Below are 24504 nucleotides of genomic sequence, written 5' to 3' on the forward strand. Positions count from 1 at the left end.
CCTTTAGATGACAAAGCAGTTGATGGTCCAAGAAATTTCAATTCTCACATCAGAAGCCTAAAGTTGTTGGCAGAGCTGCAATCCACATCATTGTTATTTTACTTCCTTAGGACTGAAAGAGGGAAGGAGATAGAGTAAAGTAAGAAACATTCATAATACAAAGAAAAGGCAGATGGTAAAAGACAGGGACAACACTCAGGATAAGGGGTTTGCACCAATACTTGAAGCAGAGGTGAAAAATATTTCATGAAGATTAACACCTTATAATAGTCTTGGCAACACAGATTAAAGAAACAATATCCATCTTCTGCCTCCAGCTTTTGGTGGAAAGAGCTCAGTTTCCTAAGATCCCTCAGATCCTGAATTGGAGTGTACTAAAAACCAAAAGAGCTAGCATTTTTCAAATCAGTCTTGAAACAAAACAAAATGAAACAAGAATTTGTGAACTTCTGTTTTAGAGCTTTTATCCATATACACAAAGGGTTTCAGTATCCTTCCATGCATGCAATCAATAGTACACTTTCTACAAGCTATCTGTGCAAGCACACAGTTCAGAGTAAATCAAGAAGAAATAATTAAATAGCACATAACAAGTGAAACAGTATAAACAGATTGATTATGTTGATACAGCTATGGCATCACCATTGTTCTCCTGCACAACTCACTGGCATATAATTTAAGCGCTTAGGTCGATACTAAGAATGCAACCAGCTACAAATTCAGTATTTTCTTTTGTTTGAACTGCAAAATGGGACAGAAGTGGATTCCCTTTGATACAGGCCACTGTTTCTGAGAAAGCATAAAAAGTTAGAAAACTGCATGACAAATTGGATAAGAACTCCAAGTTTCAACATAAAATTCTACCATAAAATCCATGTGCACAATTGTTCTTTCGCTCCAGATAAAGGTGTGCTAAGTATTAAGGACACTGCCATAATCAAGAACCAAAATTAGATTTTTATTTTCTGAAATTGTATTAATTATGTTATCATATATAACTGCTAATCGTAAGTGAACAAGTTACTTCTTAACATTAATTTTGGGTTTTAAGAGAAACATGACCAAGCATTCTGCATAACTTCATGGGAATTAATTAAAAAAGAAAAAGCAGGCAAGAATAATTTAGATATAAACCTATCTGACCTAGTTAGCACTCACGGGTTTGTATGCTGAATGTTAAAACTTAAGTAGGTATGTCACTGAAAAAGATTAACAGTGTAAAGAAGGCCCAGATCACAGCCCTAGCCAAATAGATGTGTATGTTAAAGTAATGACGTAATGACATTCTACAGGGAAGGGCTGAGACTTCATATCTCTCTACAGAAGTAAACACATACTAGGGAGATTGTCCTTGGTTCAGCAGTAGCAGTCATTTTTCTCCTTCTTAGTAGCTGGTGCAGTGCTGTGTTTTTGACTTTCAGCCTGGGAACAACGCTGATAACACCGATGTTTTTAATTGTTGCTACGTAATGTTTACTCTGACCAAGGACTTTCTCAGTCTCATGCTCTGCCAGGGAGGAAGGGAAGCCGGGAGGAAGCAGAGACAGGACACCTGACCCAAACTAGCCAAAGGGGTATTCCATACCACAGCATGTCATGCCCAATATATAAACCAGGGGGAGTCACCCGGAAGGCCCAGATCGCTGCTCGGGTCGGGCTGGGTATCGGTCAGCAGGTGGTGAGCAATTGTATCCTCTCAATAACAATATCCTTGTTATTTCCATTATCATTATTATCATTGGTGGTAGCAGTAGTGGTTTTGTATTACACATTAGTTACTGGACTGTTCTTATCACAACCCATGGGAGTTACATTCTTTCAATTCTCCTCCCCATCCCTCCAGGAGCAGGGGGAGGAAGAAGGGGAGGAGTGAGCGAGCGGCTGCATGGTTCTGAGTTTCCAGCTGGGCTTAAACCACGACAGATGAATATAAATTCTGCTTTAACAGATACATTACCAGAAGATGAATTCACCCCTAAGATTATCAATCTTCACTCACTGGCTATAAAAATGAACCAAAGCAGCAAAAGAATCACAGCAAAGAGATATCAGAACTGACTTGAGAATGTGCAAGCTCAAGCACTACCGGCAGCCTCCTGGTGGCAAACTATAGTTGACTTCAGACATACCCAGTGAGACTACTTTGACTGTTAGCTCTGAAAAGCCAAGCAACTGAAATTGAGCAAGAAGGAAGGATAAGCTTTTAAGAAATTATCATACCCCACATTATTTTTCATACTGCAGATACTAAGGAAGTTCTAATATGAAACAGTAAACAGACAAACTCTTGCCCTTTGGATGAACTCTTTGCCTTTTGGTCTGGAAAAACAGCCAGCAAAATACACCAATCATAGATGTTTTAAGACTTAACAAGACAAAAGCATTTACTTAGTAGTTTTACTTTAACTCACTTTAGTAGACTATTTTAACTTTCTCAGAGGTGGAATTCCAAGTTTAATAAAGTTGAAACCCAACCATAACAGCTCTAATTCTAGCCACTAAAGTCTGTTAAATTTTTTGCTGAGACATAAAGGACTACGCTGTATCCAATAAGAAGGTTAAAAGAGTGTTTCAAAGGAAGGTAAAAAATACTACAGATATTCTGAACCCCCCATTAAAAGTCAAGAAGGTCTTGGAGAGCATAAAAATGTTACTGTCCTGCAGATTTGTCTTATGAATGAGGTGAAGGAGGAATATCCCATTAACACATTAAGACTTTGCATTAAAAATAAAATTTTTAATGGTTACAAGGCTAAAATAGTAATATACAATGTAATAATGGTGTTAGAGACTGTAACAGCATGACCCGCTTGCTCCCTCTCCATCAAATAGATGAAAGTATGACATGTCTACAGCTGCTGAACTGATCTACTTGTTCAAGATGTAGCATCATTCCCACACAGCCAGGAAAACATCCACTCACTTTCCTCATGAACAAAGTAACTTAGGTAGGAAAATTAGACTGTTATAATGAAAGGGGACATAATTATTTAGTAGGTGCTGGGAAAAGAACTAAAAAGGTAAGAGAAACTATGAACTGAAGTTAACATTGATTTTACGTGAGCATTTGAACTCTAACACCCATTAGAAATAGATATTCTTTTTTTGTTTGTTTAATCCGAAATCCCTTTTTTTCCCTGGACAAAAGTAGTACAAGCACTATTCAATGGGGGGTGGAAATCACTTTTCATAAAATTAAGATTTTAATAAAAACAATTTTGCTCATAAAGAGCTGCTCAATTGTGGGAATATTAATTACATAAAAGTAACTTCAGATTTTCAGAGCAAACTATTTGCTAATATACACATTGAAATTTTATGTTCATAGTAAATTATACAAAACATTGAGTAGTATACTTACCCACCCACAAAGCAGAGGATATAAAATGCAAAGTAAAATATAGCGAAGGGTCCAAAAGTTACTAGAAAAAGCACAAGGCCAAGACTTCCCCATCCCCATATGGAAAGACTGGTCTGTAAACAAGAACACATGGAAAAGAAATAATTAATATGATATTCATGCTATTCATGCAACTTTAAGTCTCCAAATTGATATTTGCTGTTTCTAAAAAGCTTGGTACATTTTAGCTACTAACAAAGTAAGTTTTGCTTGATGAAACAAAAATTACCTTTATTTGTTAAAAGCAGATTGCTATCCAATTATACTGTAGGCTAGTAGTCTAGTTAAGCCAACATTAGAGCATTTTTCTTTCAAATATTATTACTCATCTCTCTTCAGATGCAACTACTGCCCTTTAATGTGTAATTTCTTTCTTCTCTATTCTCATTTTGTGTACTTTGTTTCTTGAAATACCCTTTTTCTTCCCCCCTGCGAAATTCTCCACTACTTCCAGGAAAAATGTAGGCTTTGTAACAGAACAGGAAGAGCTGAATACAACCTCATTTTATACAACTAAACATGTAATTTTCCGCAACCAAGGAACACTACACTTCCCTAGATCTAAGCAGTTGCAAGACCAAAAAGGTATCACTTTCTCCAGTCAAGTCTCAAACGGGCCAACAGGTGTTGTTTACTGTGCAAGTTCACTTTTACTCTTTAAATAAAAGAGAGGGAAACTTAAGAAACTGATTACTACCTCCCGACAATTTTTACCACAGATATCAAGAACATTCAAACAATTCTTTGGAATATCTAAATACAATTCTGGTTTAAAATCAGGATGTTTCATATATTAAAGAGAACCCAGATTCCCAGATGAACATTTTCTCCACAAAGGCACCATCAGACTCCCAGAAGACACCTGGCTTAGCAGGCAGGACTGATACTTTGGCAGCAGGGGAGAGACAAGGCTTGTTTGGGAAGCCCCTGGTGCAGCTAAAATCAGCCACAAGTGCACCCGTGGGGCTGGTGGGATTTCTGGGTTGATGTCCTGTGTAATGCAGCAGGCAAAACTTCACCTGTGCTGGTGAATTCACCATGAGTATGAAAAAGCAGTGAGATTCAGGTTATTGTGCCAATATAGGTTATAAGCGCATTCATATACATATATATACACACACATACACACTCGATCTATCTAGATAGATGGGCAGATGCCTGTATGTACATAGATATATATATTCATACATGCAGGGTAATCTGAAAGGCAAGGTAGGGAAAACGTACCTGAATAGAGCTACAACAGTTTTGGACCTTCACAATGCTGCAATGCAGACAACGAAGACTATATAAATTTAATTCAATCTAGTCTGTAGTGCAATATGGAAAGCATGTTTCAGCCAAGTCCAAAAGCGTGAAGCTGATGATAAGTATTTATAGGCCACCAAAACTGTTCCAGCTCTAAGGTTCTCAACTTTTCTTTTTTTGTTGTCTAATTTACGCCTTTCCTAACAGTGATCAAATGACACCCTGATGGGAGCTCAGACAACTGCTATGTCAACAAGTAACACTAGGAAAGTATTTAAATAAACTCGTCTTGCAGTTTGACATTTAGAAAACAAGCAGAGATTGAACACCATATTTGCAGAGAGCCCTTTTTTAGCTTTTAATATGGAGGACAGGAGAACCTTGCCTACAGCTCTCCCATTCCTCTAAAGGGACTGTTTAGATTGCATCATTCCATCTTAGGTATGGGATTCAGAAAAATCAACTTCCTCACAAAAAGGCTTTAAAAATCCTATAAACAATGAAAAATAAAATCAGGTTCCTACATAAAGCAGCTTCAGTTCTTTTCTGAAAGCAAGACATCGGACTGCCCAAAAGCAAAATTGTAGCTCTAAGGAGAGACTTTCACAGATGTAAAATGTAATTACCAGAACGATTTAATTCTTCCTAGTTTATTATAAGTTTAATGGAACATTAAAATGAATTTCTGCTTTCTTTCTAGATAAAGTTTCTTAGCAAGAGACAGAGAAGTTATACTCTTTTTTTTCTTGGTGTTTGAGACTGGGAAAAATGACTCTTGTCTACATACTTACATGCTCTTTAATTAAAGTGTTGCAATTATAAAAATGGTCTGCAACTTACTCAATTCCCTTTAAGCTGAAAAAGTGCTTTTTAGATGATATTTACAATACAATCCACACAGCTAAAATGCTGAAGATCTGTGCTACAGTAAATTAAAAACAATTCTTGGCCACAGCTGAATAGAAGATTTTGTTGACTCATAATAAGCAAATGCAGTAGACAAATTGCTTGGAGGGTGGGGAGGAGAAAGATACCAATTTAATAAAAAAATGGCAAATACATCAACTAACTAAAAAAAGACATGAGCGCTCATTATACAGCTGCATTTCAATACACAAAGAAGATCCCTCATATTTGTGCCTTCGGAAATACATTTAGAACTTCTGCAGAGCACTACAAGCAACAGGAAGATATGCACACAGAAGATAACATTTAATCGTGCTCTTTTTTGTCAAAAATAATCAATATGCTTAATGGCATTATTCAAAAAAGTTTAAGTACTGAATATGGGGTTAGCACTCTAAATGACTTAACAAAACTTAATTAAACTAGATAGCAGGACGCATATTCAGAGTTGGATGAATGCATAAATAACAAAGAAAGTTCTGTAAGTCTAACAAATAAAACAGTGACCTTTTGTCCTATGCTCTAGTTTTGCAATTTAGCATATGGCTACAGAGATTCAAATCTCACTTGGTATTTTAATAGCATTTCTTAAAACTTATACAACTTGGCAGACCACAGTAAGTACAACAGACACTGGCCCAATTCTCATATACTTTAGATGAGTGGTTTATAGCCCAACAGATTTTGGGACATAGAGAAAAAAAAAAAAAAAAGAAAAAAAGAAAAATCATCAGCATTGTTCCCTTTAGGCTGACTGTAAACAAAACTTCCCCTAACTTCACAGTTCCTAAAAGGACTTCAGCACTATACGTCCCAGTCAAAAATTAAAACTTTGTTTAAAGTTCCTTTAAAACATCAAAATCAACTATCAAAAGAAAGTCCAAACATTACAAAGATATGACTATGCAGCTGGTCAGTATGGAACTAGCTCAGGTGTTTAAATTCAAACCCCACTACTTACAACTTAGTTCCAAATAAGTTTTATTTATAATGTTAATTCTTTAGAAGATTCACAGATTTACTGAAGCTCTGTTTAGCCTTGCTGCAGTTAGTTAACTGCAGGGTGAATGCTTATCACTACAGAAAGAACAAGCCAGTCTTCTGATGTGATGGTACAATGCTACACAGCTATCCAGACTCTTTAAAAGAAGCTGACATGCCCTATTCTGGGAGGGCAAACTTCCAAACTAAACTATCATAGTACTATTTACTGATTTTTAAGTAACTAGGGATAGTTACCTAACTACTAAAGAAGAAAATAGGCCTTAATCCTGTAGTAGGCATATATGGGTATATACTGTGTGCACACACACATGTGCACACAGATAAAGGATCTTTATTCCAGATCAACAGCCATTCCACCTCATCAGATTTAGTCACTTTCGGTTACCATCATGACAGATGCCATGTATCAGCCCCATCATCACCACTTCTTATCTTTCATATCTAAGATCATACAAAGAAAGACTTCTGCAGTGTATTTGTAAGGTCAAAAATACAAACAGCTAATATAGCATCAGTTACACACAGTAATTTTCTTCCCATAATATGGAATTGCTTTAGCAAAATAAACTGCAATTTAAGAAAAGGGCTGCCTGTAAGTCCAAATAGACACTGAAGAGCTCATCAGGTGACAAGAGACACACCAATGTAGATATTCACAGGAGCTTAATCCAGCTGTTACAGATAACGAGACTGTCACCTCTCAATGACACCCATCTTTTTTTTTTTTTGTGACTAGGCTTTGTCCTGAATGTTTTTTCTACAGTATACAGCCAACTACTAAAAGCAGTACACAAAAAACCCCTTTTCCTTATATACACATGCTTTTCCTTTCTTTGGCTTGCGCTTCCTAATTAATGCAGCATTTCGATGGTCTCAGTTGCATACTGTTACTGCTGAACTATGTAACTTATCATGACCATTCACACAGGAGCTTACGTAAATCCGTTAAGATTCACTGCCTAGAAACCGTGAACCAAGGCCACAAAGTCTTCAATCAACAGTTTAAGAGAAGAAAAATCCCACTGTATTTTAGTATGCATGCAGTTATACATAATATAATTTAGTAGTTATGAATTGAGTATTTTGCAGAAAAATCAGTGGGAGCATGACAAAGATTTAATATATCAACCACAATGATCTACTCCAGTAACAAACACAACTATGTCTTACTATACTTCAAAGTAACTTCAATAGGTTTCTTGTTTGCTTAATCCATCTGACATGCTTTCAGAGTTTTGCCTCTATCCCATCTTAAGCAAAATCCTCAGCGTTGATACACCTTCACTAAAATGATTCACCAATGTAACTATAGGTTTGTTGTCTGGATTTAAACTGGTGCTGTTCAATTTTAGCTTATAGCTGGTAATAAGATACATGTTTCTAATTTAGTGCAAAACCAGTGCTACTCCAGAAGTCCAGCCAGCAGGTAGTCCATTTCTTCCTATCCTCCCCTCCGCCATCAAACAGCAGACACACGTGTTTCCTCTCATGAGGCGTTGGGCGCCAGGGTCCTCCCACTGCAGCCAGAAGCTCCTGTTCCAGGTACTCGTCTCTCTTCTTGATTCCCCACCATGTTCAGAGTAATTACAATTTCAAGTTTGGAGACAGGGCAAGAGGGGAAACAAAGAACATCCATACAAGGCAGCTGGGCTCTGGAATTATCAGCTTGTCAATCCTGAAGCTTCAGCAGAATACTATTTAAATCTTACACCAGTAGCATCCAACAGGCCCATACCACTTCTGGAGATGGCCATTTGTAAATTTGTTTTCAAATTTAATGGTTGCAACAGAATAATCTGAGCACTGAAAGAACAGTGTCATTGAAAAATAAAACCACACTACTTTGCTCACAACTCTTTTACTGTGTATATTCAACTACATTTGTCCATTAATATTTAAAAACTACAGCAGCTGACATGTCCCTAACTAGACATTGACAAGCAAACTGTCATTTGCCATTTGGGTGGTTTAAACTGGATTTTTTTTTTTTTTTTTAATATGATGTTTTGCCAAATGTATATAATGCCACCTCTGGGCTCACGGTTTAAAAAATTGTCAAGGATTACATATACAGTAGATGTCAAGTTTAATTTTGTTAATTCAACCCATCTGCCTTTTAATTTGACTTCCATTTTGAGTGTAAATGGAACATGTTCATGTATAAACCTTTCTATAATTAAGGTGAGTGTCATTTTTGCCAAGTGATTAAAAACATTATTTTAGGATTCAAATTAGTATCTCTTCACTAGCCTGACAAGTAAAATTGGAAAGCTGTAGCAACTGGAGTGCCAATTTCATCTGCACTGAAATTGTTATATTACACTACTAGGAGAAATATTTAACAATTGTGAAATAAGCCATTAACATCTTTGTAGTTACATTCTATTTGCCAAAGTTACAGCAATCAAGTGAAAGACATGTCAAGTGGGGTTTTGAAAAGTTCCACATATCCTCATTTCCTAACATCACTAAAAGGTCTCTTTTTAACCTCCTCCTCCTTACCCTTTTGCCCTTTCCTTCCTCAGCCCAAAGAGGCAAGGCAAAACAAAACCCTAAGCTTCACTGCTACTTCACACTACATAAAAATAATTGTAGTGAATCTACACAACAATTTACTGCAGTACTCGCATGAAAACTCTTGGCATTTTTTTAACAGGAATTTTATATAGTCTATTTTGGTTTTATTGTTCTAAGTTTAAATTTTTTTCCCAAAGCAAGCTTAAACTATTAACGTATATAAATATACAGTAATCATCTTTTAAATAAAGAAAAGCGTTACACAATTTAAGAGTTAAGAACTTAGGCCAATTAAGTTTCTTCTTGCTAAGTTCAGTACTCCTGCTGATCCCTCCTGGTTACAGAGGCCGGCAACTCTCCTCTCCTCTGCTATGCTATGCAAGAGTCCATCTGTCTCCTCTCTACCTCACCTCCTCCTCTTCCACTCAACATGCACTTTATATGTCAAATGACTTAATTGATTAGCAGTTGGATTAATTGAAGTGCAATCATGTCTAACTCCATTTAGTTTGCATTTTCCTGCTGCTCCTCAGACTGCATGAGACAGAAAAGCTTTGGGGATCATTTTCCCCTACCCTACCCCACAGTTTTTACAAGGTAGTATAACAAAGCTCTTACGAACAGGAAACAATTTTCCATCTAAATTCTAGAACCACAATTACTGTACTGTTTCAACCAAGTTCATTTTTAGAAGTGCAAACCTTTAAATGAAAATATCTGCTAACATTTTCTTAAAATACATAACACTGAAGTACAGCATGCAACTAAGAAGTTTCAAAGCTATTGTGCATGTTAGTTCAATTTCAGCATTTATCCAGACAGCAACAAATTCCAATGCTAAAACCTGCCCATTTGCTATAGTCAGAATATTGCTATTAAAGTAAAAATGGACAAATTATGTTCCGCATTTTGATACAATTGGTTTGAGTAATAAAGCTTATGAAGAACAACAACAGTCTTCTGATTAACACTACTAATTTTTCTACCAGAAATGGTATTTTTCAACACCAAACTTTCTCTTCAAGTGAAAAAAACTAAGTAAAATTCAGCCTGGATTCCAGAGTCAACACTTTTTTTTTTTTCTCCTCCTCTCTCTCACCTGCTCTGCCAGCATTGCTGATCACTACATGAAATTAGGAAGCGGATTTTTTTTAATTTCAAGCCAACTTTCATTTTACCAACCTTTATTTTCAGTGCTAACAGCTATTTTATTATACAGCAGAACTATCAACAAGCAACAGAAAGTCTCATTTCACATAACCTTATTTTGAAAGTAAAATTTATCTTACTATGAAAAACAAGAGGGCACCTTCACAAACACACACACACACTTTCAGATAACATGCTTGCATTAAAACCTACTCTGAATTATAATCTATTTTAATAGGTTATGGAGTCTTGGTCAAGTTTAAAAGAAACACTTGAGCATCTTAGATAACAATGGGAAATAGGAAATGCAAGCCCATTTTCACCTGCTTTCTTAAATGCAGAAGTGAGATACTCATACTCATTTTTAATACAATTCAAATAAATTGTTCTTTTTCCTTTGTAAGAATCCATACTAACTTGTATTTAAGCTAGTTTAGCCACATTGACAGAAAACAGACAAAAAGGATCAAAGCACTTTGCATCACATTAGGCAGTCAAAACAGGGCCAGGCTTATTGCTTGACAGGATCAGCTAAGGTGATCTAAAGTGAGAAAAAGTAATCCCTCTAACTCTAGCTTGGATTCAAGCCAATAAGATCATCTAGACTGCTCTCTTTTCAGCCTCTACATAAACAGATTACATCTATTTCAAGTTTTGCTAGGGCAAAACATTGGCAAAGGGGAGAGAGGCGGAAGCCCCCAGAATCTTTATCAAGTAAAAAAAAAAAAAAAAAAAAATTCTGTTCTCCTAAATGGCTAAAAATAATGAAGTCACACGTTCTTTAGCTAAGAAACTGTTATTGCATATTTCATTTATAATTACTGCTTAAGCAGCATTTTAACCTTTTTTACTTTCTTGCCTAAAACTGCAGCAAGAAGCTATTTAAAAGTTCCTTTCACCAATGTTTTCTCTCTTTCACTGCTGAAGAAACCTGATCCCACTAAATGATTTTAAAGAATCATCAACTTTCCTTCTAGAACAATTCCTACTTCTTAAGATTCCAAATATTTATCTAGACAGAAATACATTAAATCAGCCTCTCTCCCTAAGGGTCAGATCTAGTAGGCCATCTCGTTATGTTCCACCTCATTAAAAACTTGTGGGCAGAGTTCAGAGCTGCTGCAGAAACAGTAGCACAGGACACATTTTTAAACAAGTTTCTTCATACTTTACCAGCTATGCTTTTTGAAGGTAAAAAAAATTTCTTCAGTTTTAAGATCATGTTCCACAGTAGTGGTGAACTTCACACAAGCATCCTTCCTGCCAAGCAATAAGCAGCTGCCTATTCCTTGAACTCGAAATCTCACCCATACTACCCAAATCATGCCATTATCTATATCAGTTCATACTTACTAAGAAAATATATATAAAGATTATTTACATATATGGTTTGGGACACAGTCTCCTGTTCAAAGGCAACCTATTCTTCTCCATGATCTTTAGAAAGTGGAAAGAGATGGGTTACAAGAGGTTGGATGAACAATGATTACTTTTCTTACTATAAATCCATTATTTCTTCTATGAAGATACCACACAACTTCACAGCAGATGCTGTGTGCAAAATAGTTTCCGCAATCTTAAATTGCTAGAATTAGCTTTAAAAAAAGAAGAAAAGAAAAATATACACAATGATACAGTATCTACTTTAGGAAGTCTCAGAAACTCCAAACAATAATACAAAAAAAGAAAGTGAAATGAAGCAGAAGTGCTCTGCTTCTGCAAATACAGAACTGTCAAAGACATGAAGGTATCAAATAAGATAAATTCCATAAAATGATGAACATTTTGGAGCACACTGCAGCAGCAGTTATTATGCTTTTTTTATTTTGCTTTTTCCCAAAAAACTCATCACATGTGAAGTGGCAGACTGTATCTTCAAAATTTTATACTGAAAAAGGACAAATTTTTTGTTTCTACCACTTGACGACTTGCTTGAAAGCATCTATAAGGAAATAATTATTCTCTCACTACTTAAAACCAGCAATTTCTTCTAAAAAGACTGATAAAACATTTCAATGGCATAGCTAAAGAATGTCTGTGATTTTTAACAGAGAATTAAACTTATATGTGTTTATATTTCATATTTATATATTTCTTTATATATATATATACACACACACACACACACACACACACAAAATCCAGTACATAAGTCTACTGTAGAAAGATTCAGGCATTACCTTCTAAATAACCTGTTAATACTCTGGCTTCCATGGGCTCTAAAATTAGTCATCCAAGAGTTTTGTTTAATTCTTTAATCCATTAGTAGTATTGTATCTGCTATTTGCTACTTGCAGCACAATTTGCAAAGTCCTCTGAACTACAATACTATCCCACCAACTTTAAGATGAAACTTCTTTGGATGCAGTATAATATTTTACTGTGGGCTTTTTATTATTTTAGAAGTACACACCACAATCCGAAAGTTCCCAAATAAGCAACACTCCTCATCTAGATAGTTACTTTAAAAATATTAAGTTAGCAACATAACTTTAGAATACTTGTATTTGAGACTGGACTAAATATAGGGACTCTAACTGTCTTATTAGGTCAGATTATAAATCTAAGAGAAAACACAAGTGGAAGAAGTCCTCCAGTAACAGACATGCTCAATGCAACTGAAAGTTAATTTCCACGTTGTCCCTAGTGATCAAGGCTTTTGTCTCTAACTACAGTCAGTCATGACACATATCTTTGTGGAGTTGTTTTGGTAAATGAAATAATATTCTTAAAAGATCCCCATCCCTCTCCACACCTGGGGGGGGGACACGACACGGACACCAACAAAAACGAAACACCACAATTTTTCTTTATTAAAAAGGAGGGGAAAAAACCTAATAATGTAGGGCTCAGAAAGGAAAACCACAAAGAGCTTTTCAGCTGTAATGTCACATGGCATCTTGACTACAAGCAGTACTGACACCAGTATTACAGAATCCAGAAAGCCAAAGCTCAAGAGAAAGCCAACATAAATGATTTCCCAGATTATACTGGCAGTAGAAGAGAATCTGCAAGGAGAAAGGTCCAGGCCAGGAAGGAAGGAAAATACATGCCAGTTAGCCTGACCTCAGTCGCTAAGCAGGTTGTGGGCAACCAAAATGGATTTACCAAGCACAAACCCTGTCTGACCAATCTACTTGCTTTCTGTGATGAGGTGACTGATGCTCAGGACAAATTTCCCCAACATTTTTTAAGAATATGTGGTGCTTTTTAATCAGCATCATAATTAACAAACTACAAAATGAAACAGATGTAAAAGTAGAGGAACCTCAAAGATCAGAGTATGCACCCACAAAGAAGCAGTTTTCAGTAGCCAAACAATAAACAGATCCCAAGTTGCAAATACAGTGCATTTTTAAGAAACTTATACCTACTGACAGACTACTAGCACCTTCCTCTGAAGATTGTTATGTTGCTCCACTGGTTCCTTCTTAAGTTTAAACTTGCCGCAGTTCAAGTGCTGTAAGTTTTCTCCAGTTAAAAAATACAGAAACTCTGATAAAACCACTATTTCACTACAAATTCCCAGTAGTCTCTGAGTACATCTGAACTCCTACAAAGCCAAGTTTCCTATGAAGCATGCTTACTGGATGAAGGCAAAATAACCATGGAAACACATGTTATACAAAATGACGAAAACCTTTACAAAACTAGAGTAAGCCTCAAAACTGCCAGCTCCTTGCAAGTGTTTTTCTGGACAGAATATCATCGAGTTGCATAAAATAAAGCAAGAGAAAGAGATTAGTTTAGTGTCTCCAAATGATTCAGCAGTCCAAAATATCCAAAGACAAGTGCACCTTCTTTAATGAGCAGCTGATACCGAACTCTTGGCAGAATGGACAGTGCCAACAATAAAAGCAGGACTTTGAGGGTACTTTGAGATACTTAAGGGGGTGGAGGGGAACAATATTCAAACACTTTTTTCCAATGGGATAAATGTAATAAAAACAATTCAAATCTTTCCCTTCAGGTGTTTAATACCCCCTTTCCCAATCCCTCCGTCAGTCCCTATTGCCTGCTTTACCCACCCACTTCCAAGAGATGATGGAAAAGCATGGCTGCTCTGTGCATCTCTTCCACAATCCCCTGTGCACTGTTGCCTTTTTTCAAATACTGTTACTGAGAAAACCATTCTGCCTGCTGCCTCCACAACCCCTAAGAAACTTCACAAGTGGTTTGCTACGTAACACTGCTGACAGGCACTGCAGTGCCTAGCTCAGAAGCAATCAGGTATGTGGAGTGAAGCTTCCTACAATTTCTTCCAAGACTCTGCTCCATAACCTCTGTCCATCTGGCCTCTCTATGGAAGCCAACAGCCTGTCGAGTATCCCAGATGAACCTTTCAGCCTCCAGTAGTCTTCCTCTCCTTCCTCCCAAAAAATCTGGGCCCAAAGTTACTGTGCCAACTACTCCCTGACTATCTCCTGCCACTGCAACAGTGAAGAGGAAAAGTCTGCCAATAATGTGCTATGAACTCAGTGGAACACTTTATTATCAAACATCAGGGCATTTGGATTTATTTATATTGGGCATCAGGACATTTTATATTTATTTATTATTATTTATATTTGGAAATATTCCAACAATTTAAATTTGTTGGAATATTTCCAAGAAATTTAAATTGATTTGGGGTGGGGGGGAGAGGATAACCACAGAAATGGTGTATCAACTCTTGCTACTAATACTTCAAGATTATAGACTGAAACTAATTATAGATTAAACTAACTTATTTGAGTATCCAGCTCTCACGGTAAGTTTACAGCAGACACCTAAAAACCTCAATCATTGCTACTTGCTCAAGAACATCACGAACAAAAAGGAAACCTAACCAAAGTGGAGCTAGCTAACCTTACTCGTAACATTTTCTGGAGGCAGAAATGCATTCAAGGCGGCACAGGAGGAATTATGACATTCCCCATTTTCAAAAGGACAGGAATTATTTTGGATATTGATTCACTTTAGATCTAAACAGAAGGAAATGCGGGAATGCACAATGCACTTCCCTCACACCAGACCATGCACCTGTTGATTTGGCAGCTTCTCCATTGTTCCCACCCTCGTACCTCCCCAGAAGACTGGTTCACAAAGACAAAACAATTCCTCATGCAGTTGCTAGGCCTGATACAAGCAGCAGCATCACACCAGCTTGTGTATGGTGGAAGGAAGAAAACCTCTTCAGTAGCAGCCCAAGCTAGATACAGATAAGTGAAACATGAAACAGCACTCTTACTGTCTTAAATTCCTTTATGCATTCAGGGTATCAAAAGAAAAATATATGGCCACCCCAGTGACAGCAGCAATAAGAGATAAATATGTAAGGAAGAAAAATAAAGACGAAGGGAACACACAAGAGCAACAAGCAATAAACAAATAACCATACAGACAGCAAGGTGGAAGCACTCATAGACTAACCCAGGTATACGACTCGACGCAGCAGCAACATAGTTACTTTGATCACTGGAAAACAGAAAAATGTTTTGCATAATGCATCAAAAAATACAGAATAAGAGGAATAGCAGTTATGGGCAAACCTCTAGATATCCAGAGAGAAAAATTAAGAGTGCAAGCATGTTATATTAGGATTATTAAAACAGAAAAATAATTTTAAATAGAAAACAAAAAGAGGGTATCGGTAAAATAAAACACAATTAAAAGAAGCAGTAACAGGCAACAGCAGATCATCATTAGTTGGAGCATTCAGTAAAGGAAAATACCTAATAAAGTAACGGAAGAGCTTAAAAACATTCACAGAAACATTGTTTGCCTTTGGTCTTACTACTGCTAATCCATAAGCTTCTCAAGAATTCTTTAAGAAGCTGTAGCAGGGCAACTGCCAAATGAAAGATGGAAGACTAATACTACTTAAAGTCCACAGTTTAAACCAAATATAAAGAAATAAAACTTATTTCTAAGTTTTAGTCACACTTGCGAGTCAAATTAATGCAAGCATGAAGCACAAAAAGGCGAACGCAGTATATAGTTGTAAGACTAGAAAGCAAGGTGCTAGTACTAAATGCTTGTAAACAGAAAGCAACAGTAAATTATGTTTAGCACAACCAATGCAGAGGACTCAATTCGAAAAAAAAAAAAATAAAAATTTGACTGTGAGAAGGAAAACTGTGGTAAGAGTGAGAATTTAAAATATAACTTTATTCTCCTAGCCCAGCATTGTAATGAAATACCTTCTCCTCAAAACAAGGAAAATTATCTTTATACTTAAACAGGGGAAGTTCAGGTTAGATGTAAGGAAGAAGTTCTTTACTGTGAGGGTGGTGAGGCACGGGAACAGGTTGCCCAAAGAAGTGGTAAATGCTCCATCCCTGGTGGTGTTCAAGCCCAGGCTGGACAGAGCCTTGGGCAACATGGTCTAGCGTGAGGCATCCCTGCCTGTGGCAGGGCAGTTGGAACTAGATGATCTTAAGGTTCTTTCCAACCCTAACTATTCTATGATCCTATATTCACATAAAAGGATTTGTTTTCCACAAGAATTTTAAAATTATATATAAACAGTAAATGAACCATAATAAGTAACTCCCCATTTCATTATATATACAGATTATATCTGTAATTGGGACATTAAATCACAAGATTTAATATTTCCACAGTATATGATTTTACTTGACTAAATGAATGAAAATTCAGGTTTTTAGCATTGTGATCATGAAATACTAACCTGGTATATAAAATATGAAAAAAGTATATCTCTTCCAAGTATGTTAAGAGAGGTTAGATACCTCAATCAAACAATTTCATTAAAAATTATTATATCCATCAGTAACAAATATGCCATGATATACTGGGGAAGAAACCAAACATTCAGCATAACAAAACACCACATACCAAAATACAGATGCAATTTCAAGCATAAATAGTTCCTTCAGTGGATAAGGAATACACATTATTACTGATGCTGTTATTTTCAAGATGTCATATGCTTCAGAAAAGTGACATTATACAATGTTATCAAATAGTACAACATCTGGGAAAATAGAAAATAAACAAAGTTTTCAGTTATTATAAAGGACATGGAAGGCACAGGTTTAAGCGAAGAAGTGCCAGGCCTCAAAGAAAGGACCTGAGACTCATCAGACACATCCCTCCTCAGCCTGCAACAGCAGTTGTTAGAACAGCAGCATGGCAACAAGCAACGCTTCAGCATGCCTCCAAGTTAAACAGTCCAAGATCATTTTGACAGTCAGCAAAACTTTAAAGCAATCGCTCTTTCTACAGTTACACAGGCTGGATACTTATTTGCTAGAGCATGTACAACACCAGATTTTCAACTCATCCGCGCAGTCTGGAATGCCAAATCCTGGATGCAGAATGACTGGGAACACCAGGCACAATCTTTCCCATTGCTTTCAGTACCAATTAAGAGCTATGAGAGAACTGATCCCAAGTCTGAGGCAGTGTTTCATAATCAGTTGGTTAACTGTGGAAAGGATTTTGCTATAAACTTAAGAGTATTTTCTACTTGGCCTTGTCTGATAGCACTGACTGGAAGCCTGGAAATGCAGAGCATCCTACAGGATATGTAGCAATTCAAACTTCCTGCTAAAGTTTGTTCCCTTACATCACAAGACATAGCCTAACCCACACTGCCTCAGGGGTACCAGCAGAAGCGCTGAGTACAGTTATTTCTTAGAATTGCAAAAATATATTGAAGACCAGGAATACATGATCTTAAAATAGTGATAATTATGAAATAATAGCATTCTGACACAAACAGATTTTATCAGAATAGAACTGGGATCACCCTGTTCCTCTCCCAGAAGCATGAGATTAAAGGGAAAAAAGGCAGAGGAACAGACATAAAAAATAAAAACCACACTGTAACAGAGGCACTGCTGCATTTAAGCAGATAATACTCCTCAAAGCAAGCCCTCAAATTTAGGACCATTCTTGGAAAGAAAATATGTAAGAAGCTCATCTTCCTATCCAAAACTCCAGCTGCAATGGGATACCAAATTAAGCATTTTGGACATTGACGTTATAGACAACAGGTACCTATGAACTTTTAATTAGACCATATTATCTTTCACTTGAATAAACACAGTGCTATTTCCACCTGTGAAATAAAAAAATAAAAAATAAAAAATAACACACACCAGTTCTTGGTATTTAATATTTCTGATTATCAAAAATTTCTTCCAAGCAAGTCAAGGCACAGAAAGGACATCATACAGGCCATTTGATACAGGAAGGGACTTACAAGCAAGCATAGATGAGTTTATCTCCTTCTCCTACTACCAGTTTGTGGAATGACCAACTGCTGAGGTTCAAATCAAATTGGTCTTATGCTTACTGTCCAAGAAAATATGCAAAGCAGCAGGAGTGAATGACTTTAAGAGCCACTGATGAAATAGCTTCAAAATAAACTACTGACCTAACCACTGTGGCCGAACTCTTTATTCTGTCCGTGAAATCCCTGGATTTTCAGATAATTCCACTTGAACAAAATGAGTTAAAATTTTGTTGGGCTTTTTATATGTAAAACACTGTTAATAAACTACAAGAATAAATTTAACTCATGTTTTACTGCAACACTGAGATCACACTCCCTTCCATGTAGAAAACAGAAAAACAATTAACACCATTTGACTTCTTCAGAAATCCACCTCCCCTCTCTGAGGATTTTACAGCTACTTCTTGCTCCAGAGCAAGAATAAAATCTTTCGCAGGTATTCCCAAACTCTGACAGAGTAGAAATTTACTTATTTTCCAAAATAAACAGTAACTACAAAAGGAGTCCTCTAGCTGAACATACCTATCATATATGCACTCACATTAAGAGTAAATGCCTGTTTCACCTCATACCTATCATCACAATTACAGAGTCATCACTTTAAGGTGTAACACTATAGAAATTATGTAAACAGGGTTAGGGTGCTCTTGTTAAAACATCTCAATATGTTCATGTAATGAAATAATGCCTTGGTTTTGTCAATCAGAAGTCAGACATATGGGGGTGGGGGAAAAAAGTAGTTCAGCCCAAGAGCACAATGCCTTGCACTTCTTGAAGTTTCTCTCTCATGTAACTACAAGTGCCAATCACAATTGATTTTTCTATTGTTCCAGCCTTGCTACTCTCAGCCAAGTAACAGTGAGAAGTGCTAATGGGACTTCAAAATATTAATTCTTCAAGTGTTGCCAATAACTTACAACACCAATGGTTTCTTGTTCCTAATAATAGCAACTCTCCTAATGCTAGTTCAAAGAGAAACATGCTTTGTCATCTTTGCAAGGGTGGGGAGAAAGGGACAAACATATTTAAAACAGAGATAATTCCCTCGAGTGCAACCAGACAGAGGAAATCATGATTTGGAGCTCCTTCAGCTGTCTACCCAGACAAGCTATTACTATTTTTATTGAACTATGGAACTTTACACTTTTCTTCGATGCTGTTTTGGGGAATCGTCCAGACGGACATTTTAAAGTTTGAATGCAGAATTCTGCAACCTCTCAGCAGTTTAGGCCCAACTGTAAACTCTAAGAACAGTCCTGAGAGTCCAGACACTATCTTTTACTAATAGCCAGCAAAATATAAGAATACTAGCAACAAATGACATCCATTCTTTGTAAAAGGTTAATTTTCCTAATTTGACCATTTCTCATGTAATTTTAACTGACACTCCACAGAATACGGAGTTATTAAGAGAGCTGTAATGGCAACAATTAGGAACGCAAAGCAGATCAGCAAAAAGGTGGACTTCATTTACAGAATACACTGAAGAAGAGATAGAGGCTTTTTCCCTCTGAGGGCTCACAACTGACATTCCAGCTAGATCTTATCTGGCAAAACACTGGCACCCAGGCGAAGTGCCCTCATACAAGTTTCACAAAAGGACAGAAAACTAATTTCTTCCCACACCCTGCTAATTGTCTACACATTTGCAGCTATGTCTACCAGCAAAACACAGTTCAGTCACATGAAGCATCAGAGCAACCTTCCACAGCCATGTATCAAGGAACAGAAAAAATGAACAATGATGTAGTATATCAAGCAGTTAACTGCATTCTGTATCTTTCAGAGCTGGACTTACTGTTCCAGTAAGGCTAATTCATTATTATTCCAAAGCAAGTTAAAACTAGCTGCTGAGTCAACATTTATTCTTAAAAATCAGGCTAATTTGCTTGCATTTGCTCAAAAACTATTTCTAATGGTTAGAAGCTATCAAAGTTTAACAAAAAAGTTTGTTAAGAATTTTTTATAAACACAAGTAGATAGTTTAACGGAAAGAAAATACTACATGTTAAGGAATTATCTTGACTTGTTGCAATAACAAGAAACACCAACATGTCAGAGCTCATTTTGTATGGCTCATTTTTAATTGTGGACAACGAGGGGGGGGGAAGCTTTCCTACTTTGTCAAGTTTCAGAAATCTTCTCAACCATCACTAGTACTGCAACAAAATACTCTTGCTAAGCTGAGAATTAAGTTGTTGAAAATTTAGCTGCTACTAAATTCAGAGTGAAATCCTCACTAAGCATCTCAAAGTTTAATGAGCAACTGGAGGAAAAGAAATTGGAAAAAGATCTACTCCTCACTTTTTCTAAAGTGCCTTCGTTAAAGGCAACACAGGCTGCAAACACAGACAGCACAAGCCATCAATTTGAAAGACATTCTAAAATTTCTTGTAAACAAAGTCCCCCGGAAATCCTATTTAATGGTTGTTTCCATCAAAATTTAAGACGTTACTGACCAGCTAGAGCCCGAATTGTAAAACACCAGCTGCCTCACTGTAGCCAGGACAGTACAGTTGCTATTGCACAAGAGGCAAAAAACGGTGAAGACAGTTGCCTGAAAACAAAGAGACAGCGCATTGCAACTTGTGTCCATCACCGCCTCATCAGACGAGAAAGTGCTGAAACAGTAAGTCGCATGGAAACAGGCCACACTGGGTCTTGAAAAGCAAAAGAGACATCTGATGAAAAAGAAAAGAGGAACAAGTGAAAAGGCACAGAAAGGCCAACCCAACAGACCAGGGAAATGATCACTGCAGCAGGACTCAGAATGCATGCAGACAGAATGTGTTCAATGCGACTGCAGAAATAAGTTCCAACAGCCAAGGTGATAAAAATTGGGGAATGGTGTTTGCTACCTCAGTAAATAAGTATATGTGTTTGGCATCCAATGACACGATTTCTGATGCAACCAAAATTCAAAGATCTGCAGTGAATAAAAACCACTCCTGGTATTTTTTCCTGAGGGGAAGTGCGATCTTCCCCTGAAATTACTGATTACAAGGTCCTAATCCTAACTGCATCCACACAAAACCAGACTGAATCTGCTGGGGTCTGCATATACGGACATAGTCAAAGGATGTAGGAAACTAATTAGGAGAAATTCATGTTTTAACTGCATGATAACAACATATGTCAAACCAGATTCTGCCTTTCTTTCATGTTTAAATACGTTTAAGAATAATATTGTCCACATTTATATTATAAAACTCACCATTTTTTAATGGCTCAATAAATGACAGTGATCTTGACCATTCTAAACAGTGGCAAACTACACAAGTCTGCAAATAACCAGTAATTTTCATCTCATTTCACTGTATGTCCTTAAATAAAATAGTTGCTTTGAAAGAGGGGAAAAAAAAAACAAACCACTACGACTTGCTGGCTGTCCAGTGTTCCTCCTCCTCCTCCAAGTTATTAATATAAATTTAGGCAGCCTAAAGATATGTACAGTTAGCACTATTGCCCTATTCTAATGTCTGCCATACATTCCATCTCAATTTTCACATATAAATTAAAAAAAAGGGGGGGATACACATTTAGGTGTTTATAGAATACATGTATCAGCAGGCTTGAAGCAATCTGCATCTTCCTACTAAATGCGGAAAGGGTTCATGGGTGTGACTACACAGTTTTCACAAGGTATTTTAGATACCAAGTCACCATTGGAACACCCAAAAAAGCACGCTGGAAAGGGCTCCTTCCAGTTCATGTTAGGTGGGTCCTCTGACAGCCAAGGGTTTCATGTTAGGTGGGTCCTCTGACAGCCAAGGGTTTCATGTTAGGTGGGTCCTCTGACAGCCAAGGGTTGTCTAGCTATTTGAAGAACTCCCCACAACTGCTCTTCAGGCAGGCAAGCAAAGCCTGCAACTTTGTGAGACACTCCACCCAACCACCCCAAAAAAAAAAAAAAAAAAAAAAAAAAAAAGTATGTCAAGTCACCTCCTTGACAGAGACCAAGCCCGGAATATTTTATCCTGAAGCATCTTGCCTACAAATATTTTATATACAGGTAGTAGAAGTAACGGACAGCAGAACCCAGTCCTCCAGAGACCAAGGCTAAGTATCACAAGCATAAGGACTAAGTTTTACCTCAAAAACCCAATGGAGCAAATGTCATCCATGCTGCCACACCAGTGCTATTAGAAACAAAAATAATTTAATTCCAAGACAATGAAGTATCTTAGATAGGCACACACAGCCACCATCAAACAGAACAAACAGGCCGGTATGAGGCACTGACCCAGAACGTTCTATGCCACCTTTAAAATAACCTAAGCTACTATGGTTAATGCTTATGCACCACACTCACCAACAACATATAATGCAGATTATTAATTCTGACCACCCACCAAATACCCTTCATGCAAAAATAGGTCATGTATTTTTACAGGCTTAACTCACTCAGCAAATCTTACCCTCCCAAGGAAATCAGAGCTCATAATGCTCTGAAACTTTGAATTGATGCAAACTGAAAGCTTCAGGATACTCTTTTAGCTGTCCTTTAGGAAAGCAAAGCTAAATTTTTCAGGTGCCAGGAAGCAGGCCTTCACCCTTCAACGTTTAAGACAATTCAGTTTTGGACAAGTAACATTTACCACAGCATAAAGCGACAAATAATAAACCACAGGTAACGCAATCATCATGTTGGAGAAGTATCTGTGTGCCAGACACCTTGCTGACATATTAAAAAATAGGAAATCAATCAGTCTTTGTAGAGAAAACTGAGTATGGGGGAAAGTCTTATTTCCAGCAACTAGAAGTTGATAAGGCTGGGAGCACCTTTAGACACAGTAGCCATTTCTAGCCCATGCCGATCCTCAAATACCTGCTTGCCCCAGCTTAGTTGCCCAGCTGCTTTGGGACAGAAACCCCCTGCCAGGGAGAGGCGAACCGAGGCAGCTAACTTCTACCAATTACCTACAACCACAAACTCCTGCGACAGCAAAACTGTTCGTTTTAAGAAGAAAACAAACGCAGAGCCATATAGAAGATACCGCAGAGGAGGAGGCCAAAGGGTCTACAGTCGGAGCCGGCGCTCGGGGCCCGGGCGAGGACATCCCGCCGGCGATGCCTCGGCAGGATCCCTCCTCCAAGGTGTGCTCCTCCGGACACGGGGCCCACCGCGGCGGAGCGGCCCCTCACCGGCCGGGAAAGCCCAACCGCCGGCAGACCGCGGGCCCTCCCCGGCCAGCTGCCGTACGGAGCGGGCACGGCGAGGCCGGGCTCCAACGCAGCGCTGGAACGTCCCCGTCCCTCCCGGCACTGCCGGCCCCTGACCGGGGAACGGCGCCCGGCCGATGAGGACGGAGGGGTGATACGAGGGGCTCGGCACTGCCGCCCTCCCTGGCCAAGGGGAAGGTTGTCTGCTACCTATGCAGGTCAGAGGCCTCGGCGCAGAGCAGAGCCTCCTCCCCGCCCTGGGCCGCGGCGCGCAGCTGCCCGCTGGGGCGGGCGGAGAGCACCTCCCCCCACTCCGTCCCGCACCGCGCGGGCCGCGGCAGGGCTCTTACCTCTGCTAACATTATTACCCCGCTGCGCTGCGGCGCCTCGGCGGCTCTAGCCCCGCAGCATGGTGAAGCCAGCGGCCGCGCGGAAAGCTCCCCGTCACCCCGCGGGGAGGCGAGGCGAGCGCCGCCAGCCCCCGGCCGCCGCCTTCAGCGGCCGCCAACCGCCCCCAGCCCCGCAGCCTCCCTCTCAACTCGGTCCGGAGAGGCCGCCATCTTGGGAGAGCTACGTGCACCGCCGCCGCCGCTCCCCACCCGGCGCGACCGCCCATTGGGGCTGCGGGACGCGGGGCCGCCCCTACCGGAGCCGCCTCACGCCCCGCCCCGCCGCGGCCCGGCCCGCCGATCTGCCTGCCCGCGGTTGTCACTGCCCGTGTTACCTTCCTACCTGGGCTGGAGGAACCATGACCAGCACAGGCGGCCCTCTCACAGGGTCCGGCCGTGGGGGCCGGGAAGGCGCCGAGGCCCCGCGTTCTGGTGAACCCGGGGTACGGGTACGGCTCGGGGTGTCAGCGCCGGAGCCCGTC

General features: G+C 38.7%; 1 protein-coding gene and 1 long non-coding RNA gene across 12 annotated transcripts in view; both read right to left on the reverse strand.

Annotated features, from left to right (window-relative positions):
• The window catches only part of SNX13 (sorting nexin 13), a 66276-nt gene extending 42015 nt beyond the window's left edge, over positions 1 to 24261 (reverse strand). For 5 of the 11 annotated variants that reach the window (XR_003990543.1, XR_003990541.1, XR_003990546.1 and 2 more), the window contains exon 1: positions 3362 to 4531. Coding sequence is in view for 7 of the 11 variants with exons in the window: in XM_030479290.1 (XP_030335150.1) it covers positions 3362 to 3492 (131 nt within the window). In the remaining 4 variants the exon portion in view is untranslated. Of the gene's footprint in view, positions 1 to 3361; positions 4533 to 12917; positions 12951 to 23983 lie in introns of those variants that run through there. The other 6 variants (XM_030479365.1, XM_030479356.1, XM_030479317.1 and 3 more) reach the window with 5 other exon arrangements.
• Positions 5103 to 10956, reverse strand: LOC115605237. The gene is made up of 3 exons (XR_003990549.1): positions 10244 to 10956; positions 6794 to 6797; positions 5103 to 5115 (listed from the first exon to the last, which is right to left on the reverse strand). It is a non-coding gene; the product is annotated as an uncharacterized LOC115605237 (long non-coding RNA).
• Positions 24262 to 24504: the final 243 nt, after the last annotated feature.

Source organism: Strigops habroptila, chromosome 1 (assembly GCF_004027225.2).
Source record: "Strigops habroptila isolate Jane chromosome 1, bStrHab1.2.pri, whole genome shotgun sequence".
Taxonomy (NCBI): Eukaryota; Metazoa; Chordata; class Aves; order Psittaciformes; family Psittacidae; genus Strigops; species Strigops habroptila.